The sequence below is a fragment of the Eublepharis macularius genome, chromosome 14, assembly GCF_028583425.1.
Source record: "Eublepharis macularius isolate TG4126 chromosome 14, MPM_Emac_v1.0, whole genome shotgun sequence".
Taxonomy (NCBI): domain Eukaryota; kingdom Metazoa; phylum Chordata; class Lepidosauria; order Squamata; family Eublepharidae; genus Eublepharis; species Eublepharis macularius.
In genome coordinates this window covers 19,566,223-19,588,430 of record NC_072803.1, presented here as the reverse complement: position 1 = coordinate 19,588,430, position 22,208 = coordinate 19,566,223, and the positions used below count along the sequence as shown (strand labels likewise).

The 22,208-nt window shown below is 43.7% G+C and overlaps 1 protein-coding gene across 1 annotated transcript in view; it reads left to right on the top strand.

The window, feature by feature from the left end:
* Window positions 1–4,140: 4,140 nt before the first annotated feature.
* Window positions 4,141–22,208, top strand: part of MSANTD2 (Myb/SANT DNA binding domain containing 2) — a 24,219-nt gene continuing 6,151 nt past the window's right edge. The window contains exons 1-3 of the mRNA XM_054997924.1: window positions 4,141–4,659; window positions 14,658–14,916; window positions 17,682–17,742. Of these exons, the coding sequence (XP_054853899.1) occupies window positions 4,141–4,659; window positions 14,658–14,916; window positions 17,682–17,742 (839 nt within the window). The remainder of the gene's footprint in view (window positions 4,660–14,657; window positions 14,917–17,681; window positions 17,743–22,208) is intronic.

Here is a 22,208-nt window from a genome sequence, read left to right as displayed (position 1 = left end):
GAAGGAGCCATCTCATTCACAATGTGAATGAAGTCACATAAATGAATTGCAAAGGACAGTTCTAGGAGGGCTGAGCCAAATGGCAGCAGGTTCAAGGCAAACCAATAAAGAGGGGCCTGCTGGCTCACATCCCCCTCTGATGCAAAAGCTATTTTGATACCCAAAGCAGAAAATCTAAATAACTCACAGAGAGACATTTTTTAAAGTGACTAATGGTTTTGAACATTTTTACAAATATATGCACTCAGCGGTTATTGTTGAAGAGACTCTCAATTTAATTTTAGATGTTATATTTGTAAAGGGAATGTAGTAGAAGATTTGCCTCACTATTTATTGTATTTTCCTATTTATTTATGACTCCAACACCTGTGGCAATTACTGGTTAAAATTACTTTCTGGTCTAATCAATCAAAAATTTGAGTATCTCCTATTCAATAACAACTACTGTATAACTGAGAAGATGATTTTATAAGCTCCAGCAGCAAGGTATGTATCAAAATAGATTTTTTTTGGTACCTCAGGTGAATTGTTAATTATCATGACTGTACAGATCCAGACATCCTATCTTTTGTGTGTTGTCATTGTTTTTGTTATAATCCATCATCAAGCAAGTTCTGGTGCTTATTATACTAGATAAAGCTACTACCCAATGCTGCTCTATACTATTATTTCAAGTGAGTCTTAAAATCATTCATATCTTGATTTTATTCTTGCTTCTGGAGAAGCCCCACTGAATTAAAGAGGAAAAATTGGAGGCCACCCTAAGCCCTTCTCCCTAATTCCAATATAAATTTGCCAGATTTTGATCCTCTTGGCCCTTTTAAACAGACCCAGAAACTAATGATTGAAATTGCTTGTGCACTGTAAACTATATAAAACTTGAAATACACTGTAAACCCACCTTCCTGCAGGGTCATCAATAATGAACCCCCCCACACACACACACACTGGAGATCATCTAAAAATGGGCTTTCATGAATCAGAAAACCTGCTACTCATGCATTCAAAACTGTCTTTCTATTTTTCAGTAATGCACATTAACGGCTGTATTTATTATTTATTTAAGAGTATTTATACCTTGCTTTTCTACCCAGATTGATGGTCAAAGTAGCTTACAAACTTTATTTATAAAGTTTAAAAACAAACAAAAACCTATATGCGGTTAAAGCTATATATATGAATTTGGTCTTGCAAAAAGGGTTTTTATCACCTCAGTACATACCCTGGCTTGTTGATTCTCTTGGCAGTAATGTAGTCATATAAAGTGGAGGACAGCATAGGCCCTCACTGACGTCAGGTGGATCACCTCTAGTTACAGAATATCCAGAATGCGGCAAGCTGACGACCACAGCTGGCACATAGGGATATATGGGGAGAGGCAGCCCTTTGGTGGATACATGAAGTATTAACAACATTCGATTTATATACCACCCTTCTGGTCAACTTAATGCCACACTCAGAGCAGTTCATAAAGTGTGTTATTATTATCTTCACGACAATTACCCTGTGAGGTAGGTGAGGCTAAGAGAGATCTGGAAGAGCTGTGACTGACCCAAGGTCACCCAGCTTGGTTCAAGCGGAGGAGTGGGAATCAAACCTGCTCTCCAGATTAGAATCCTGCCGCTCATAACCACTACAATAAACTGGCTACAGCAAACTTAGTTGACAGAAAAATTGTATATTTGTGTGTGCGCACATGCATGTACACATAGATCACTGCAAACAGCAGAAGGGAACCGCTATTACAAAGAGAAAAGGCCCAGTTTCCCAGGACAAGATGTGTTGCATTACATTGCAAAGAACAAGTGAAAATAAGATCGAGTTAGCTCAGCATTCCACTCAGTTGATCCACTCTGTAGTGAGAAAATGATCCACCTAGAGTGGATGCAATTCACTCTGAACAGTTGTACAACGAGCAAAGGGGAAACTGAACAGCATATAAGGAAGAAGAACCATTGCTGTGCCATAGTACATAATTACTAAATTATTATCCTCAAAAATGTATCTACAAAAGGTATTTATATTCAAGGACCAAAAAAGCTTTGGTTAAGATAAGAATTGTAGGAATGACACGACGACCCACAGAATTAAGCCGCTTCACAAGCTCATTCTATGTACCAAAAAATATGGGCATTGAAGCAAGTTAAGCTACAGCTAAATTTCTGCATGGAGAGGCAGTAGCTCAGTGGTACAGCATTTGTTTTGCTACAAAAAGTTCAGTCCCCAGTATCTCCAGTTTTAAAAGAATCAGGAAGAGAGACTCTGGAGATTTGCTACCAGTCAAAATAGACAAGACTGACCTCGACAAATCAGCAGTCTCTCATTATACAGCAGCTTCAGATATCCATTCCCCCCTCCCCCGCTGCCTATAACCCTCCATGCAGACATTATTGCATATTACATGGTGGAAACAGCTGTCAAGTCATAGCTGACTTATGGCAACCCCCTGCTGGAGTTTTCAAGGCAAAGAGACTACCATAGGTGGTTTGCCATTGCCTGTCTCTGCATAATGACCCTGGTCTTCTATGCTGGTCTCCCATCCAATTATTAATCCAGGTCAACCCTTAGCCTGGGGTATCCAGGTCTAGGCCTCCCATATTATGCCAGCCTAGTCAACATACAGCAGGCTGATTAGACGAGTTTGGCCTGCGCTCATCAGGGTTTGGAAGATAAGCAGGGTTGTCCATGGGTTAGTACTTGGATGGGAGACCACCAAGAAAGACTGAGAAAGCATTGCAGAAGAAGGCACTGGCAAAACCCATCTCTGACCATCTGGGGGGAATGGCACATGGAAGGGGTTGCCCTGAGTCAGCTGCAACTCTTCCTTATTAAAGAGACACCCCTTCGTCTGGGTCTTTCAACTAGTCATGGTGCTTGGAGATGCATCCATTCAAGAGGCAGCCATTCAACTTCCGCTCATACGAGCTACATATTCAAACTAATACATTTCCTACAGAGAACTACAACTAAAAGCTCCAACCCAGTAAACATTATTAACCATGTTCTTTTAAGCCAGGATGGGACACTGAGGTCAACCAGGGGACAGTCTGCTGCTCTTTCATGGTGCCTCCCCCTGTTATCTGACTCATTACTAATACCAAAGGTAGGAATGCCTCGTTCAGGCAATAGAACAACCCAGAGGAAAAAAACATAAAACTTTGGAATGTCTCCTGATAACAAATCTGTGAGAAACTGTCCCTCTATTCGCTCTAACAACATACTCCCTGGACCTAACACCACCAGCAATACCATTTCAGGCTCATCTTATTTATTTGTCACCTTAGGGCCTCAAGGAGACTTACAACATCTTCCAGCCTTATGTACATCATCTAAAATGCAATCCTAAGGAGAGTTACTCCAGTCGAAGCCCATTGACTTCAATGGGCTTAAACTAGAGTAACTTTCCTTCGGACTGCACTGCAAGTGTCAGCAATGTCTTTCTACTCTCTACACTAGACAAACAGGTCAACCCCTTCACCAAAGACTAAACAGTTAGAAATCTGGTATTTTAAAAATGACAACATTCAAAACCCAGCAGGAGAACGTTTTAATCTCCATGGGCTTTCCGCTGCTGACCTAAGAGCAGCAGTTCTCAAGCAGAGCAAATTCAAAGGAAAATTACAAAGCCAGACTTTGAAATTGAGTTTATTTGCAAATTCGGAACAATGGACCCCCCCCCCCCCGCGAGGGCTTAATAGAGACACAGGATTCTTTCTCTTACTACAAATGCGGATTTTCTACTCTTTCCGCCCAAACTCTATCAAGCGAATTTCAGTCTGATTATACCCTACTTGAAATACCCTCTCACTTTCTGGCTGGATAAAACCCTGCACGTTTCCACTTCTGAATGTATCTGAAGAAGGGAACTTCTATTAAAGCTCACACCCTAGAAACATAGTTGACCTGTAGGGAGCCACTGGACCCAAATCCTACTCTTCTACTACAGACCAACCCACCCAGCCGCCCACCTGAAGCTAGTTGCGAGAAGGCGTTTACCTCAGCCTAGCACCCAACCGCCACTCCCACCCACCGCCGGCGCGGCTTCTGCCCCTTTCCTATTCTCCCGCTTCACTCCTGGCGGAAGCCCCGCCCGCCGAGCCCCCTCCGTCACTTCCGCCCGCTCGCCTCGGCAGCTCCAATATGGCGGCGCCCTGTGGCTCCTCACAGCTCCCGGCCGCCGAGTCGCCGCTGAAGATCCCCAAGATGGAGGTGATGTCCCCCGGCTCGCCCGGGGCGCTCAGCGACGGCAACCCCAGCCTCTCCGACCCGTCCACGCCCAGCGGCGCCTCCCCGCTCGGCCCCGCCGGGCCGGGCTCGGTGGCCGCGGCGGCTGCGACGGGGGTCGGGGCCGGCTCGGGGGGCGGCGGCGGCGGGGCCTCGGGCCGCGGCGGGGCCTCGCCGTCCGTCTCCTTCTCGCCCGGCGGCACCGCCACGGCCGCCGCCTGCCGAGGCATGTCGTGGACGCCGGCCGAGACCAACGCGCTGATCGCCGTGTGGGGCAACGAGCGGCTGGTGGAGGCGCGCTACCAGCAGTTGGAGGGCGCCGGCACCGTCTTCGGCAGCAAGGCCCCTGGCCCCGCCATGTACGAGCGCGTCTCCCGGGCCCTGGCCGAGCTGGGCTACGAGCGGACGCCCTCCCAGTGCCGGGAGCGCATCAAGGTACGTGAGCCGGGGATGCTCCGGGCGGAGGAGATGCGCTGGGCGGGCGGGCTCCTCGCTCCGCCTGCCCGTGTTAGCCTTTGCCCCCTGCCCGCTGAAAAAGAAAAGCTGCCGGTCCCTCTCCGAGATTCCCTTGCAAGCCTTCCGGGGATGCGCCGAGAATCCTGTGCTTGCCGGCAAACCCATCTTCTTAGGTTCTCTGATGCCTCTTCTGCTTGCACACGCGTTGAGTAATGCACTTTCAATCCACTTCCGATGTACTCTACAGCTGGATTTTACTGTGTGAAACGGGAAAAGTCGTTTGCAAACAAATCGCTGAAATGCATTGAAAGTGCGTTATTCAGTATCTGCAAAAACAGCCCGTTAAATCTCCTGTAGTCTCTTGCAGCCAACTATAGCGACCTGCCACTTGGTTAAATCCCAGTTTGGGGTCACAGGGTGATCATTTCTTTATTTTTAATTTGGGCCATAGAATCTAAAAGTTTTCATAACTGAAAAGATTCTCAATTGTGTCATAGATGTTTATGCTTTGGTTTTTCTCTAGACTGGTCTGATGCTTTAAACTTGGTTGGCCATATGATGTACAGCTGTAACAGAAGTGAGCACAGCTTGATGAGCAGAGAATTCATATTGGATGCTAGACTTTTTTCGGGGGAGGGATAGCCCTAGGAGGGGGTGAGGCAAGGTGGGAGGGATAGGACAAAATCAAGACGTTCTGTGGCTATCATCTAAAGGTAATGAGCAACATGTTGCTCTTATGTAGCATGACAAATGTTTTTAGCCCAAGTAGTCTATTTAAGCAGTTCACAGTGGTGAGCTTGGGTTTGTGGGCTTTTGCCTTCCTGTAAAAGAGCAGTGCCAAGGATATGGTAGTGGGATGTGTCAAATAATTTTAGATGTGGGGGTGATGAGTTCATGTGGCCTGAGACAAGATCTCAGAGCTTTTGGAAACATCTGTCAATAACCTGAACTTCTGGATAATGAAGGATCTTGTGAAAGTTAGTCATCTGCTTGGGTTTTCTGCCAAATTACAGGGACATTGAATAGTCCTGGAAAAGCACAGATTGCATCTTTAATTCTTGGTTGAACGGAACAAAAATGCTACGTGGTTCTTACTGGCAACATGATTTAGTCTTCTCATTAAGGTAAAAATGCCTTATGGAGTAAATGTAAATCTGTTGGCTAATGGTTATGTTCTCCATGCTGATCTTCTCTCAGGGGATATCACGACTGATAAAACTGTGTTAATCATCACAATGGCAATAGTTTTCCTTGTTTTTCCATTTGGGAGTCATTGTTTCAGAGTGAGATTAGTCACTGGGGGGAGATCTGTCACTTTGTTTAGTTGATAGTTCTCTTAATTAAATGGGAACTTGTGGAGGTAACATGTATGTATATAAAGATACTCTTATGCCCAAATTTCCTAATATTTCTTTTTTATTCTTCTAGCATGCAGTATTTCTGTATTTGCTAACCTAGTCATTGCCAGTAAGGGTAATTTCTTTTTTATATAATTAATGTAAAAAGCAGGGAAAGGGCACACTTGGATGGAATCTGGCATGTGCTTTCTCCCCTATCTTGTCAAGATTGCTGACAGGACATATCATCTGTAACTTAGTTGGAGTGGTGCAGAAGTATCAGATAGGCACCCAGATTATTAGTTAGGTGGCTCCCCCTTTCCAGCAGCCTCTAGCAGCTGAGCTGAGCTGATCCATAGGTAGAAATGAGTTGTCTTCTCAGGAGGTGTTAGTCTCTGTTATGTGTCCTGAACAGCTTTCTCTTTAAAGCAGAGCTTTCACACTGTGGGCTGGAACCCAAAAGTGGATCACAGTTCTCTTGGTCTTCACAACATGAGTTGTGAGACCAAGCTGGAAAAGGAGGTTCTGAGATTGTCAATGGCATATCTGAGTTTGTCTCTGCATAATGTGTGCTCAGTGGTGCTATACATTTATAACGATTAAATTATAAACTTTGTTATAATCCGGTGTTTGTGGATTCCTGCATTTTAATTTGCAGAGCGGGGAAGTAGCATGGAGTTACTTTGTGTGTAAGACTCAGAAACTTCAGTCAGATTAGAAATGTATATTTTTTCCAAAAAGTTTGAGAACCATGATCTTAAAGAGTTTACTTGAAGCAAAGGTTTTAAACCTGACTTCAGTCGTTGCAGTTATTCCAAGTTGGTTATCCTCTTGTTTAACAAACAGCTGCTCTATACCGGTTTAATTATTTCAGCCAGACTTTGATTATTCAAACACAAAGCCCTTTGAGTATCTGTTTCCAGTCTTTCAAAGAGGCAGTGTTCCGGACAGAAGCATTTGTTAGGAGTAAATATAACAAGGTTATTACTGCTATGGGATGGAACTATGGGGAATGAAAGAGTCTGAGGAATTGTGATGTTGTTTTAGTTACAACTTTATATGCCAGATTTATTAGTAGCATCATTGCAGATGAAGATCTCCTATCCTCAAACTTAGTATGAAGACAGATCTAAATAGAGCATCTGATGATGCAAGCTTTTTGTCTCCCAAGTTTGAGGTGGTGATGAGCTGTAACTTGGAGATCAAACCAAGAGCTTCTACTGTTCTACCTAACTCTAGTATCACTACATGTCAATGTCCACATTGCATCTTTTTACCAATCTAGATGATTGGTTTGGAGCTAATTCTCAGGGGGGTTTTATTTTCACAGCTGGACTTTCTCCATCCTGTTTGTTTTATCATTCTAATAGTCCTTAGTATATGTCTACAACCGTTCTTAATTGGCATAATTTAATTGTTTCCTATAGTGTTGCTTGCAAGTTCTTAATATCTTTGCTGGATTCCAAAGCTGCCATTAAGAGATTGGGCTCCATAGGGTGTTTGTATCCTGGTCCGGTTTGTTGCCAGATACTAAGAATAATATAGCAAGTCATATTCCACGGGACGGTACATTGGACTTGGAAGACCTAGTTTCAAGATCCAGTAGCAGGCATCGGTATACTACATATGTCTGTGTAAACAGTTCTCTTAAGTTGCTTATGAGGACATTCAAAAACTTTCTACAGGCCCAGTTGCTGCGCTAATGGTGTTGTCTTAATCAATTTGTAGACTTAGTGTGAGATATTTCCAGATTAATTTATCAGAGAAATCTTGCGAAATACATGGTATAGCTCCGTACGCTAACATCTCTTCAGCCAGGTTCTGTGCACATGCTAACGGTTTAAATGCTTTGGTCTGTTTCTCTGTTCAGGAGATTTAGCCATTGATTATTGTATGCATAAATACTGCATTTAAACCTAACAGTAGTTCAATAGTATGCATTTACAAAGATCCAGATTTTAGTGGATTTAAATTACGTGTTTCTGTATATGTCTGCAGCCAAATAATACAAGATGTTTAAGGGGATACTGTATTGCAATATCATTAGTATTAGTTATCATTATAGGTGAAGAGTAATACAGTGATGACCATATTTTAAAACCACTTTCATATGACTTATATGTGCACTTCATGTACACAACTCATATGCTTTAATAACAGAAAAATGTAGGTGATTCTGATTAAAAGGCCTTCATTAGCTCCTGGAGGGATTTTTCCATTGTAGAAAAATGATGTATGAAATTTTGCTTATGAGGGTTTGTTGTCCTGCCTCCACTCACGAGGTATAGTTGTGCAATTTTGCTGGCTCTTGGCATGCAAACTTCTGTCCAATTTTTTTTTTAAACGTAGGGACTACCATGTTTCCCCTGCAGCCTTTTAAGGGACCTACACATGCCACTAGTGCTGGAGAAAATTTTATTACCTCCTGGTTTTTATATTCTTCAATGGAAGATACCATTTCCCCCCTTCTTTTGTTCCCAGCAAAGCATAGGTACAAGCAGCACTACTTAGTTTGATTTGGTCTGCAGCACATCTTGCAAAAGATGCCACAGGCCTTGATGTCATGTTATGGGACATCTTTCTTTCCTCTTCTTCCTGTCCTCCCCCCTCCAGCTTCCAGACTCATGAAGAATGTTAGAGACCTGAGAAGCTTGTGTTGAATTATTTCAACTCATCTTAATAAAAGGTGTTACACAGTATTTGTGTTTGGATTTTTAAGTGGACCCTGTGACTTCCCTTAGAAAGTGGCATTAAAAGAGCATGTGCAAGCTTGCCTCAAAATGAGCTGTATTAAACATAGAGAGGGTCTGTCTTCTGAGTAAATGGGCATAGGATTAGGGGCTGCATTTCTGCAGTTTTCTTTAGGATAGCTTATATGGCCCTTGAACACTTGCATGAGAATTCAGCCCTCATGACTGAAGAATCTTGAGCAAGTGTTAGCCTGACTTTAAGATCAAGGAGAGGAAGTTCCTTGACAGAAATCATTTTTATAAGAGTCTGAGTAGAACTAGCAAATTGTTCCTAACCCTGTGTAGATATGAAGTCATAACCAAAAATGTTATAATTTTTGTGCAGTAACTGTTTTTTGAATGAAAAAAGTAACAAGAGATATAAGGAAAGTGATGTTTCCTTATGCAGTGAAGAGGTTGAGCTTAGAAATAGGCATACTTTCAAGGGAAAAGTAAGATTCACCTTCTAATTTTGATTTTGCTATTGAACGCTAATTTTTTATCATTTACAGTCTTTAAAGCAGTTGTGTTACCAAAAATATGTTTTAATCAAGCAATACCTTGAGTAATACAGAGAAGAAAACCACTGAAGGATATGCAAAGTCAAAGCAATGGTCAGGTCTGTCCTTCCTTAAAATGTATATATTCACTGTCTACAAACATCTTGTTCCTTTGAATAAAACATTATCTAACAGAATCTTTTCCACTTACATTGGACAGCTATTATCTGACATATATTCAGCATTAATCTTGGCCTAAGGCAGTATCCTTGATAAGCCTTTGATAAGTCTGTTTCACAGAACAAGGTTGCCAGTGCCACGCTTTATGCAGTGATAACATGTTGATCTTCTCATCTGAAACATGATTTACTGTAGATAATTTAATGTTCATCATTTGCCTTCCTTAATATAACTTCCTTTTCTTTTGCCTGGAAGAATTTTAATTTTCTAAGGAACCAATCGGTACCATGGGCTTGGCATACAGCTGTACTGTGGGATATTTGATTTCGTTTTGGTTTGTCTTGCTTCCAAGCATATGCAGAATCAGTGCTTTGGAACTGCCAGATCCCTGTCTTAAGTTACTCTTGGGTAAGCAGATAATCGCGTGACTTCTTCAGCAGGTATCAGACAAGGTTGCTCACAAAGGCTCCCGTTTCCTTCTTTGTGCCCATTTCCTCAGGGAAGTTTTTGAATGAAACTGCTAGTTACTCCCACTTAGGTGCTCTGTAGAGTCCTCATAGAAAATACACATAAAATTACAGATTCCTTTGATCCATCCAGAGGAGTGTTTTCAGTGTATTGGCTGGGACTTGGGGCTCAGAGTGTTTCTAATCAGGTCTCTAGCGGACCTTAGGCTGTAAAGATATTTGAAGTAAGTGCCCTTGAAATCAAGGGGACTTACTTCCCTGTAAACATTCTGAGGGCCGGGCTGAAAAATGACAAAATATTTTCTGTTAGGAAAGTTGAATATGCTTGCCGCTACCAAAGATGCTTAGGAGGAAAGAAGAATGAAGCAGTGAGGGGGGCAGCATCAACACTAATCTTATTTTCAGCAGGATGCTGAAAGGAATATTAAGCCTTCCATTAATCATTTGGAAGGTTTGGAAATAATGGAGGCGCGGGTCAGCAATAAACTCTTTTTAAAGAAATACCATACTTGTTTCATTAGCAGGTATTATCTAGATGAGGCTGTATCTAGACAGCCAGAAGCTCAGCAACAGATGATTGTATGTCTTTTGTTCCCTGTGCCGGGGACTCTAAGCATGTGAGATTAGTCTCTGTAGACAATTTCTAGGAGAGTCTCATGGAGGGAGACTTTTAGGACTTCCTTGTATGTGTCTCGATTGACCTCAGAGTCTGCACAGCCTTCCTTTCTCCCACACTGTAAATGTAGAGCAGGCAACTATATTCAGGGCTGTGTGTTTCGCTTATCAATGTTTGGGGGTGGACTCATTGGGTGGGGAATGTCTGTCATTTGCAATCTTTATGCTTCCTCAGGATCACTTTTTCAATCACCTGAAGGCAGTGATTCTCAAACAGCATGTCAGTGCCAACCTTCCTGGAGCATGGGAAGACCCTTGAAGTCAGGAGTGAGAAATTGCAGGGGAAACGGGGCCTTGAAGCAGATGGTTGATTGTCCCTTCAGTAGTCCTCACTGGATTTGTGGGATTGTATTGCAGCTGTCCCCATTGCTTTAACCTGAGCCAGGAAAGAACCCAGGAAAAGTTGCTGTTTTGTTCTAAGGATGGTCTTCTCTTTGTGCGATTTAGGAGTGAGTCATAGATATGCTGTTCTGTTCCTTTTCTAATAACAGTGCTTGATTAGTACCCCAACTTACATGCAGAAGCTGGCTGCGCAAAACTGTGTATGGGAATCTTAACACACTCACCTGTGCAGTCCAGGATAGTGTTAAGAAAACCATGAGGGCAAGAAAGTTCAGAAGGGGACAGGGAGGCTTGTGGGAGCAAACCACAAGTTTGAGAAACATTACCGTAAGGAATCGGGTTGGCTCAAGCGGCCTTGTACCCGCTCTCCTCTTTTGATTTCCCCACCACCTCAGCCAAGGACAAGAGCGACTGGTAACATGCAAGTTAACTTTTGTTTTATCTCAGATCTGTTTACAAATTGAACATATGAAGTATCCTCATAGATGGGTCTGTCTAGCCCAGTACAGTATTACCTGCTTTGACTTGCAGTAGCTCTCCAGTGTCTCAGGAGTTGTTCTGGTATTGAAGATCCTTTTAATTGGACATGCCAGAGGCTGCACCTGGGACTCCATTTGTGCTAAACTGTATCACTGCGCTTATGAATGTTCCTCAAATTTGGGGATGTCTGCTTGTAGTACCAAAGTTAGACAGCATTTGGCCTATGTTGTTGTATTTGTTCCTTGAAACATTTAGAGTAGCTTTCTGTTAAAGACAGGGTAGCACTGGGGTGCTGTTTGTTTGACTTAATACAGCCATTCTTACCATTATTGCTGGAAAATATTTCAGATTTCAAGATAAATGAGTGTCTTGGCCTTTCCTAACCTTACCTATAACTTAAGGGGAATCTTGTAGATGTGTTCTCATTGAGAAGCACATGGCAAAACCTTTAGTTTATTTTTACACGTCTACACTTTGTAACAGCTGGAAAAAAGCTTGTTATCACCTGCAGGGACGTGTAGCCTTCCATGGTTGAATAAATTATGGGAGGTTGAATCCAGTGATCTACTCATGCAAGGATCTTTCCCTCATTACCTTTCCCACCCCAGGGAATTTCCCCCAAGTTTAGAGACCCACGTTTGCCACACAAGGAAGGGGACATAAACACCCCCCCCATTGTCTTCTACAAGCACTAGCTCTACTGACACGAGAGAGGGGAATTTTGCTGCCTTCTCCCTTTTTAATCAGATGGGGAGGGGTGTCTGAAGTCAGTCACATTCTTTTTGTAACACTAGCAGGTAGTAAGAGGATATACCATCAAATGCTAAATTGACTCCCAAGCCTTTGTAGAGGTATTTGCAAACGAAACTCTCAGGAGACTCTCATCAGTGTACATTAAGAAGATTTCTTGGCTAATTATGCTAGAGATATTGTTTGTTTTATCTTGGCTGCTAATAAAAGCATTTACCCTCTCTAATGAACTTGCATTAATGGCTGCAATATTATTAGGTTTAACTCTCACTATTCATGTAGTCTAACTCTTTGCAGTAAGTTGATTGTGTCCTATGCTGAAACATATCAGAAAGAGAGTAAAGGCATGAAACCTATTTTTACTTAAAACATTTTGAATGTTTATCACAAGTGCGTGTACATATTTTTAACTTTTAGTAATTTGATGAAAAATGTGTGCGGTACAGTACAGTGTGAAAGACCAAGTAAGATCGTCAGTTTTATTCAGAACATATTAAAGGGCGACCTGATTTTGGCCCTTCTGTTTAAAGTGGACTTGAATGCATTCTTTTCTTTTTTCCTATTGAGTAGAGAACTTGTGATTCTTGAAAGGAAAAGTTGGTTAATAATTTAGTTTTTTGTTTTATTTATGTTATTTATAGTCCACTTTTTTCACTGATAGTATATCTAATATCAGTACGATGGTATATCTAATAAACAGTGTAACAGGACTAGGAATTGTAGAATTTTGTGGCGGAGTTGTCATCTAAAGAAAGCATAAACATTACATCTGACATGTTAAGCTACGCAGGACATGGTTATTACAAGAGCACTTTGCTGAAAGGCCTGCTAGATGTTTGCAAAACATCATCAGAAGATTTTGTTGAACAGGATGAACTGGAGTTAGGTGACAGAAGTTGGTTCTGATAATTTACTTGTTTGTACTCTCTATAAATGAGGTGCATGTGTGCATAATACTCCATTCCTCTGCACTATGTGCCGATGTTCTGTCTCAGAGCTGGCATTTTTAGTAGTAGTTCTGCTATTTCCAGTTTTGTTTGTTACGTGATGGTGAATTTAGGGACCAGCAATTTCTGTCTGCATCCCAGAATTGCAGAACTGACAAAACATTTACTTTGCAGCTAGCAAATGATTCTTGTTCTTCCCTTTTTTTGCTTTCTTCACTTCTCCAAAGCAGCACCATGTAATTAACTATAGTTAATACCTTTGTTCCCTTTCTTGGGATTCTAAATACCAGGAAGGGTACTAGTTAATTCTTATTATGCAGGGAGTGGGCAAGATATGAGCAGCAGCAGATGGGGAGATGGACAAGTGTAACTTTCAGTGCTTTTTTTGTAGAAATCTAATTCCATGTTACTGAAGTGGAGGGGGGGGATAGCATAGGTCGTGAGCAATGTATTTTCTGAGCTTTATGCTTAATACTGTGTAATGTATGATACTGGCAACACCATGAGATATCAGAACAAGAATGAAAGTGGCCAAAACCTCGATTTAGGCTGAATGTATACAACTCAGACTCTAGGCTGGACATTTAGGCTTAATGTTTAATTATTAGGCCTGACCATCTTAGTACTGTGTGTTAATATTTAAGCTTGGGAATTCAGAGCATTATTGATTTCACCTCTTTCAAATTTCAGCAGCTTCCCAAGAGACAGAGTGAGTTAGTAAGGATGCAAAATATGTAAGTAATATATTTTACTAGCTAAAGAGTTTAGGCAACCATTTTTTTTAAAGAAAAACTTCTTAATGTTTTCTTTCTGGACTAAGGGATGATCCAACTATCTCCTTTTGGTGACTTTCTATTTCTGTCTCTCCCCCCTCCTTCCCCTAAACTTCTCCAAAACTATGGGCAAAACAGTAGCTATTCTTTGCTCCTCCCTTTGTTAAAGGTGTACATCTTATGGGCTTGTTGGTATCTGACCGGGATTTAGTTCTGCATCTATTACAGCTAATTTGGGGGTGGTTGAAGGTCCTTAGTTGTAAAGAACAACAGATACAACCAGTGCTTTAAACCAATGCTCTCATCAATGTCTTGTCCTCTTGTAGTAAATATACAAGTAAAAGCGGTGTATGTTGCAGCTGTAAGTGATTCCGCACACGTTGGATAATGCACTTCCAATCCTCTTTATAGATCATTTGGAACCGATTTTTTTGTGTGCGGAACAAAAAATCCACCTCAAACGATTGATAAAGTGCATTGAAAGTGCATTATCCAACGTGTGCGGAATCAGCCTGTAAGTGACTGTGAAAGTGCAATCTGGCTTTAAGGCTACTTGATAGTATCCTGTTTTGGAGCTAAAATGGTCCAAGTATGCATGATGAAGCATTGCTCATATGAAATCAGAAATAAATGCATATCATATTTAGCAGCCTTGATGGGAGAGTATGTAGTTAGTCACAAAGACTCAAGGCAGATTACAGAGTACAGAAGGTCGGGGGGGGGAGTAATCATAAAGTATAGGAAATGTAACAAACACTGCAGCAGTATAAACTTAACGCACGCCTTTTGTGTGTTAGACCCTTCGCAGGTGTTACAGCCGAGTGAAAGAGCATGGAGTTGGCAAAAGAAAAAGCAGTTACACTTTTGAACAGTTGGAACAGGTGTTTGGTCAAGGAGGATGGGACTCTCAACCCTGCCAACCTGTGCTTATCAACAGTAGTGGCCTGTATCAGGAGCTGGAGTCAGACGGCAGCACGATGGAGGAGTACTCGCAAGACGAATGGGGGAACCACAGTCAGGATCTCCACTGCTACCAGTCGGGAGATCCGGAGTTGGGTAAGAGGCATCAAGCCTTGTCCAAACACTTGCATTTTACTTGCTTGTTGATCTATTTGTGTCATTGCTAATACCAGTTGCTTGTAGCACACAAAACCATGTGCAGATGTGGAATAATCGTCCTGGTCCTGGAATGTTGCCGCAAGTCCTGTTCACACAAGACTGAGCGCACATACAGCCCGCATGTATGTGCGTTCACCTGTTTGTAAGGCACCCTTTTCCTTTTATTTACAAGCTTGATTGACCATAGGGCTTAAGAGAATTACATAGTTACATCAATTAAAATTTAAGCCATAATAAAATCGTTAAAACATCCAATCCCAAGCAGAATAAAACATTCAAGATAAAATATCCCAATAAAATATACATAGCACAAAATAGGTAGCAAAAGGTGAATAAAATCTAATAAGATAAAATTATTCCAATACTAAAATCTCTAGACTTGTGCATTAGTTATAACTTAAAGTAAACCAGCCTCTGTTGATCTTGTTAAAGTTGAATGCATCCCTGGACCTTTACGATATGAACATTTTTTACTGAGATTTTATTCTAACTGAATTCCTACCCATGCACTTTAACACCACGATGATTATGTTGTTTGTAAGAAAGGGGCAGTGTGCATTCATTTTACAAATGGAGTCAGGGACCAGTACTTGGATAAATGTGAAGTTTAAATCACATGTTCAGCTGTACATGCATTGAATGTAGCATGAGAATGCACGTATGAAAAAAACATCAAGTGTATGAAAAAAAAATCAAGTGTATGCTCTACATGAGTTGTACATGTGTTCACTGTAATTTGTGAACAGGGTTGCTGTGTACCTTGATGATGACATTTAGGTATCTCGTAAATAACAACAACAGTGTGCTTATATATTGCCCATCTGGATAGATTAGTGCCACACTCAGAGCAGTGAACAACGTCAGTGTTGTTGATATCCTCGTAATACAGCTGGGGAGGTGGGGCTGAGAGGAGTGGCTTGCCCAAGGCCACCTGCAGAGCTCATGGCAGTAGTGGGAGTTGAACTAGCAGAGTGCTGATTCGAAGTCCAGTCACTTAACCACTATGCTACTGGGAATATGGCAGCAGCACAGAGAAGAATTCCTGCAATTTGATGACTGATGCTATGTACGCTTATATTTGGAGAGGAAGTAACTGTTGTAAAATAGCCCACCTGAAATTACAATGTTGGAAGATTCAGAGGATTGACTTAAATTCTGCTATTTTAACCATGAAATTGATTGAGGCATCTTACTGTTATTGTTACAGTAACTATAACAGCAGCTGCATTTGAGTGCATGCATTTTGTGTTCAGTACTAGGTGGAATAAGATTTGACATGGGAAACCTTAATCTGCTATAAAGACGTTTGTTTTATGAAACTGTTCTTTAAATATATTGAAATACAGAATAGCAGCAATGAACAAAAAAGTCATTCAGAAAGTGACTCTCTGTAAGAATCATGGTATTATTATTATTATTTTTGGTATTTTAAATGTAGGAGCTCTTTAAGATGCATTTTTGCCAGATATTTGGTTCCCCAACTTATCTGTCTCCCTCTATAAGGGCAGATTGTCAGGCATACCTTATTTGATTGGAGGACCATGTGTCGGACATTCTTCTTGTGCATAGCCACACCCCCGGGGCCCGAATACTCCCACAAAGGCTTTAGAGTCTTACCACTAGGAGTGCGAGCCTGTTGCAGGCTTGCAGGCCGTTCCACTGGAGCATTCCCCCACTGAGCCTGTTGCAGCTTAACTAGCCTCGTCGATAGCAGCTTTATTTCTGAGGTACGGTCATTGATCTTCCCTACCATACTTCCCTTATTCTTAAAGAGACGTCCAACTGTACTGGCAATTAAGTCAAGAAGGAAATGTTCAGCAGATGGAGATGCCTCTTCATTTGAATCATTCGGCTGCTGGTTTTGCTGTATCTTTAAGAACCCCGCCCCTGTTGAGGGCTCAGTGCCTTCTATATTCCCCTTATCAAATGAACATATTGGGTCCCCATCTCCTTCGGTGAGGGGGGGATCTCTTCCCAAAGGAGAAAAGCTGTTAGATGTTTCAATGGTAAATTCAGGATAAGCCAGCTCAAATTTGTTTTGAAGAGGGAAATAGTCTCCTATCTTCATCTGTTTGTTAATAGGCAGGAGGAGTGACTCCCCCGTATCTCTTGGCCGTTTGCCCAAAGCCATTAAGCCCCGGAATTCTTTGGAACACTGAATAACACCCTTCAGATACAAGTGTTGTTTAGAATGTCTTAGAAGGCCTTTAAAATCTAGCAGTCTGCATAACTCCTAAACAACCAACATAAAATTCAAAGTCCGCACACAGCTGTCCTGTCAGCTGTCCAAATTAGCTCCCAAGAACAAGCAGCCAGACTTGTATACCCAGGAGACTCAATTAAGACAATAAAATAGTAGGATAGGAATATACTGAGATAAAACCCACAGAGCTCCTGGTTATGCATCTGGTCTGGTCGCCACATTGGCAGAGTTTCCCTCTCTGCAAGAATCATTCTTCAAATATAGTAGCCTTAAGCAAAGTTGCACAAGAGGAATCTGGCTACAATTCAGTAAAGGACGCACTTTAAAAATACTAAAGAAATCTGCCTTTTATGGTACAAAATTTGTGGGGTGCAGCATCATTCAGATTTGAATTCAGATTCAAATTCAGATTGGGAATGCTTGTAGATAGTTTACAGTTGCATGTTAAAGTAACAAGGCTTAATCTTGCTTAAAAGTCTTATTTGTGCCTTATTTTTAGACGAAATGCCAGCTACAAAGAAATCGTTGAAGATAAAGCAGGAATCTTCTGAAGAATCACAGTAAGTAGCTCATCATGAGTCCCTTGCATGAGAATTGAGATTTTTAGGTGTAGCCTACAGAAGGAAGACATTTGAAGAATCATTCAAGCTGTACATTATCACAACAAAACTGTAATAAAACAGGCTTTTAATCTGTAATGTTTGCTGTCTATCAGATGCAAGTTGCAGGCTCCAATTCTGGCACTGTTTTTATAATTTGAAGTTAACATTAATCTCCCATCCAGTTTCCCTTTTCACTGTCAGGAGGCTGGTGTGGAGCCAAGCTGGCACCCCACTAGGTGAGTGACCCAAGCTGTCCTGACTGTTCTTTTGATGGAATGGTATCTTGGCGAGGTCAAGGGAGGTCACAAAGGGAACACAATTCCTCTGCTTAGTACCTCCTCCAACACTTTCTCCTTGTTCCTTAGGAAGATACAAGACTGCCACTTATCCTCCTAAGATGGCCCAGAGCCTCCCATTTTATACTCTGAATAGTAATGCATGTGTTCATGTGGCTGCCTGGTGACCGCATTGAATACAACTCTAGTTTCCACCAGGCTACCACAAACTTGCACAGATAGGTTGCCACACAGAACAGTCTCATCTTAGTTGTTTAAATCATTTCTAGTAAGCAAAGAGCTGTCCCCATTCCCCACAAACCCCTTGAGATACAAAGACGGGAAACTGCTAGTGATGTTAACTTGCCCCTTTCTGCATAAGAAACAGTAGAAATTGGACTATGCTGCTGAATGACCTCCAGACTTTGAGCATCAACACTGCACTCAGAGCCCACCCTTCCTTTCACTTTCCCCCCCCAAAATGTTTCAAATTCAGATATCACAAAAGGAATGGTTTGCGATCGGAGCCATAGGAAGCACAACCCTAAATTAATCTATTTTGGTCTGGGCCTCATTTGAAAAGGTTTGGCAGCGGTTGGAGATGTTATTGTGAAATGTACCACTTCTACCACTGCCATTTGAATCCTGCCATATCTTAATAATAACTGCACCTGGTTTCTATACAGTAGGCTTATGAGTTACGTTATGATGAAACTCCCGTCACATCCTCACTGTAGGTATCTACATGTTTCTCTAATATGTCTGTTGTGTAAATTAGCAGTGTTCCACTTTTTTAGATTGAAGACTGACAGGAGTCTTTTTCATGGGTTTAAGATTTTTTTGTTGCTGAAAAGGGGAAGGGGTGTTGTGGCCAGGGACCCCCCTCCTCCTGTTATGGGGCCTGCCATGAACTGTGTCAGTTTCCTGTGTTGCTGTTTTAAGGCTCCACCAGAGACTCTGTTTTAGGGCAGCATTGCCCATGCCTGTTTCCTGCTCTCTCTGCTGCAATGGACCGTGCCACCTATGCCTGTTTCCTGCCTCCTTGGATACCTACCTCACCTGGGCCCAAAGCCATGCCACTAGCAGCACAGTGCCAGCCGGAGGGAATCTCCACGAGCCTGGCCAGGCACCCCCTGGTCAGTTCCCGCGGAGAGCCCCTTGCAGGACGGTCACTGGGTCTGCCCTCACCACTAGACAGCCTGCTAGCAGGCCCAAGCCGTGCCAAGGAAGAAGCCATGTTCCCAGGCAGCAAAGAACCAACCTGGACAGTTTACTCTGAGGCTGCCATCTCACGAACGTGTGCCAGTCACAACTGTGCGAGAGCCACCTATAATGAATTCCCAGTGGGTCAGGCTCCACAGTAAAGCAAGGCACGTCTTTTCGCAGGGGCGGTACTCTTGAATCAGTCTTTGAGGAGAAGGCTTGGACACATTGTGGAAATCTTTGAGCACAAGGCTTGGAGACAATTGTGTTTAGTTCCTGAGCACGTGGCTTGGGAGCACCTGAGCGTTTAGTTCTTGGGCAGAGAGCTTGAGAGCACCTTTGAATTAAAAGACAGGGCAGCGCCGCTGCTAGTCCGGACTCTCCTGGTCCCATGGCTCGCAACCGAGTTTGAGAATGGGAATAGGAATTTTCTTTCTCCCCCAGTGGAGAAAACCAGTGTAGGACCCCTTGAAAGCCCCAATCGCCCTACCCTTGTTGTCACTGGTCTACCCCAGAAACCCCCCAGATCAGCTTCGGAAAAATGTACCGGGCAAACCCCAAAGTACCCTGCCTGGAAAGCGGATAGTGAAGAAAGGAGATTGCCCCTGGGAAGCAGGTTCCTTCAAGGGACCTGACCCACTCTAAATAGTCAGGGATGTCTTCCAGGACTTTTGTGAGAAGAAGAAGCCTAGCTCATCCAAAAGGGACCGATATGGAACCTGGGCACTCTTCACCACCCTACAGGATAGCTCAACTAACTCAAAAGCTACAGGTAGCACAGGAGGATAGTGAGCAGCAGCTGGAAAAGCTGAGAGCTGCTCATGAGAAGGAGACAAGGGAACGAGAGGAGAAGATGGAGCGAGAGCAGGAAAACTTATGCTCCGAGGTACAGCACCTAAGAGCCAAGATTATAGAGCAGGAGAGAAGTCATGAGGAGAGAGTTGCCGAGCGGCGTGCAGAGCGCGTTAACTTTATCTTGGAGAAGCAGGGACTCGCTGCTGCCCTCCAAGACGCTCAGTACAAGGCTGAAACTGCCACCACTCGCGCTGAGACAGCCGAGCGAGCCTTGACCAAGGGCCAGGAGAAAATCGCCCAACTCACCCACGCCGCCCAGTTTATGGTGGAGCACAACCACACCAAAACCGCCGCAGCGGACCACTCTGCATGCAAAAGAGAGGCGGAAGCGTTAAAACAGCAACTGGGGATGCAGCAAGCCGTGATTTCCGCCATGCACCCCGCCGCCCTTTTAGCCCTCCCAGAGGAGAGTGATAGCAGCTGGGTGCCCCACTCGCACCAGCCTGAAGAGACTTCACAGCCCATTAACCCCGTGAATACCAAAGCTGTTAGTTCCATGGATGAGAAGGGCAAGACCGTAGATCAGGTCATTAAGGAAGCCCGTAGCTGGAGACTTGACGAACTCAGGGCCATAACCGCGAGACCACCATTCAGTGGTTCACTACCATGGCCACCTCACAGCCCGCAGCTGGCCAGCCATTGCGCTACCCGCGACTTAGCCTCTAGCCTCAACGCGTATATTTCAAATAGGAAGCTAGCTTCCCGCAGCCAGTACGGATGTATGAAGGAGCTATGCTCATTCCTCTGTCCCACCAAAAGCCTCAAAGCCCTTTACATTGTGGAGACTCAGAAGCCCAGAGAGGACCTCAAAGCCTATTTAGCTAGGAAGCAGCTCTTAGCCGAGTTGGCCAAGGAAGTGGCCATAGATGACCACGATGTGGCAGATTTTGATGACCAGGACTTCGGAGCAGCCGTCATTGACAGACTCAGTGGAACCACCCAAATGGCCTTAGCTGGCATAGAACCCGGGAGCATTACTTGGTCGGAACTGGAAACTTGCATTAGGAGCATTGCCGGCCTTTTGCGAGAAACCAGAGCCATCCGCACAGTAAGGTCCCTGGCCCCTCGTAGGAAGGAGAGTGAGACCATTCAGGCAGTCACCTACGCAAACCACGGTCCCCACTCCCATTACTGGCCCCCAGGGCAGAACTCGTACCCGGAGCCTAGAGGTGACATCTTGTGCGGGAGAAGTGGTAGCTTCACTCGGGGCCGCGGCATGAGGGACTCCTGCCCGGGAGTAACCTTTGTGCCAACCCCAAGTCACTACCCTTCCTCCCCACAGGGACCTCCTGAGCCCCAGAGACCTGCACTGCCCTTGGTGCCCCCGCCCCCTCAGGCACAGCACCCATACAACCACCAAGTCAGGCCAACTCCTGGGGAACACAGCAGAGAGACCATGAGGGCTCCTCTGACCGCGGTGCTGCGCCGCCAGCCAAGGACCCCCTCCGTTGGGAACTCTGGATGCGACTCAAGGACCTCAAAGCGAACATGGAGCTATTCCATGGAATGCCCATGTCCGCTCTGATGCAGGCCCTCTTGGGCTGGGAGAAGCAGGAGCAGCCACCCATGCTGCCAACAGCCCCGACACTCCTATCACACCAATTCCGTGCCTACACTTCCCCTGCATTAGGCCAGCCCCCACCCCAGTCCCGGTGGTAGACAAGTATACCACCTCTGCCAATCCTGAAACCTCCCTCTTTTCTGCTGAGACTTTCGAGCCATACTGTGAAGTTATCTTGGTGTCGGCCGCAGTATGGAAGGCAGGAGACCCCTTTAGAGTAACCATAATGCTGGGCACCACTACGACCGAGTCTGCATCGGTCACCATCACGTCCCCTTCAGGCACAGTTCACTCGGCCGCTATAGAGCGCTGGGAGAACCTGACTTGGATTGTAAAGGAGGAAGAATTAGCCAAACACGGCGCCCCTGATTGGACACTGGTTCAACAAACGCCTGAATGCCAAACCAAGCCGCTGGTAGAAAAGTTCCACCAGCTCGGGCTACTCTTTGTGAATTTGACCCATGAACCAGGCAATTACTCATTGCTAATTCGGACCAAGGAGACCCACACCATCCAAATCAACCCTTTAA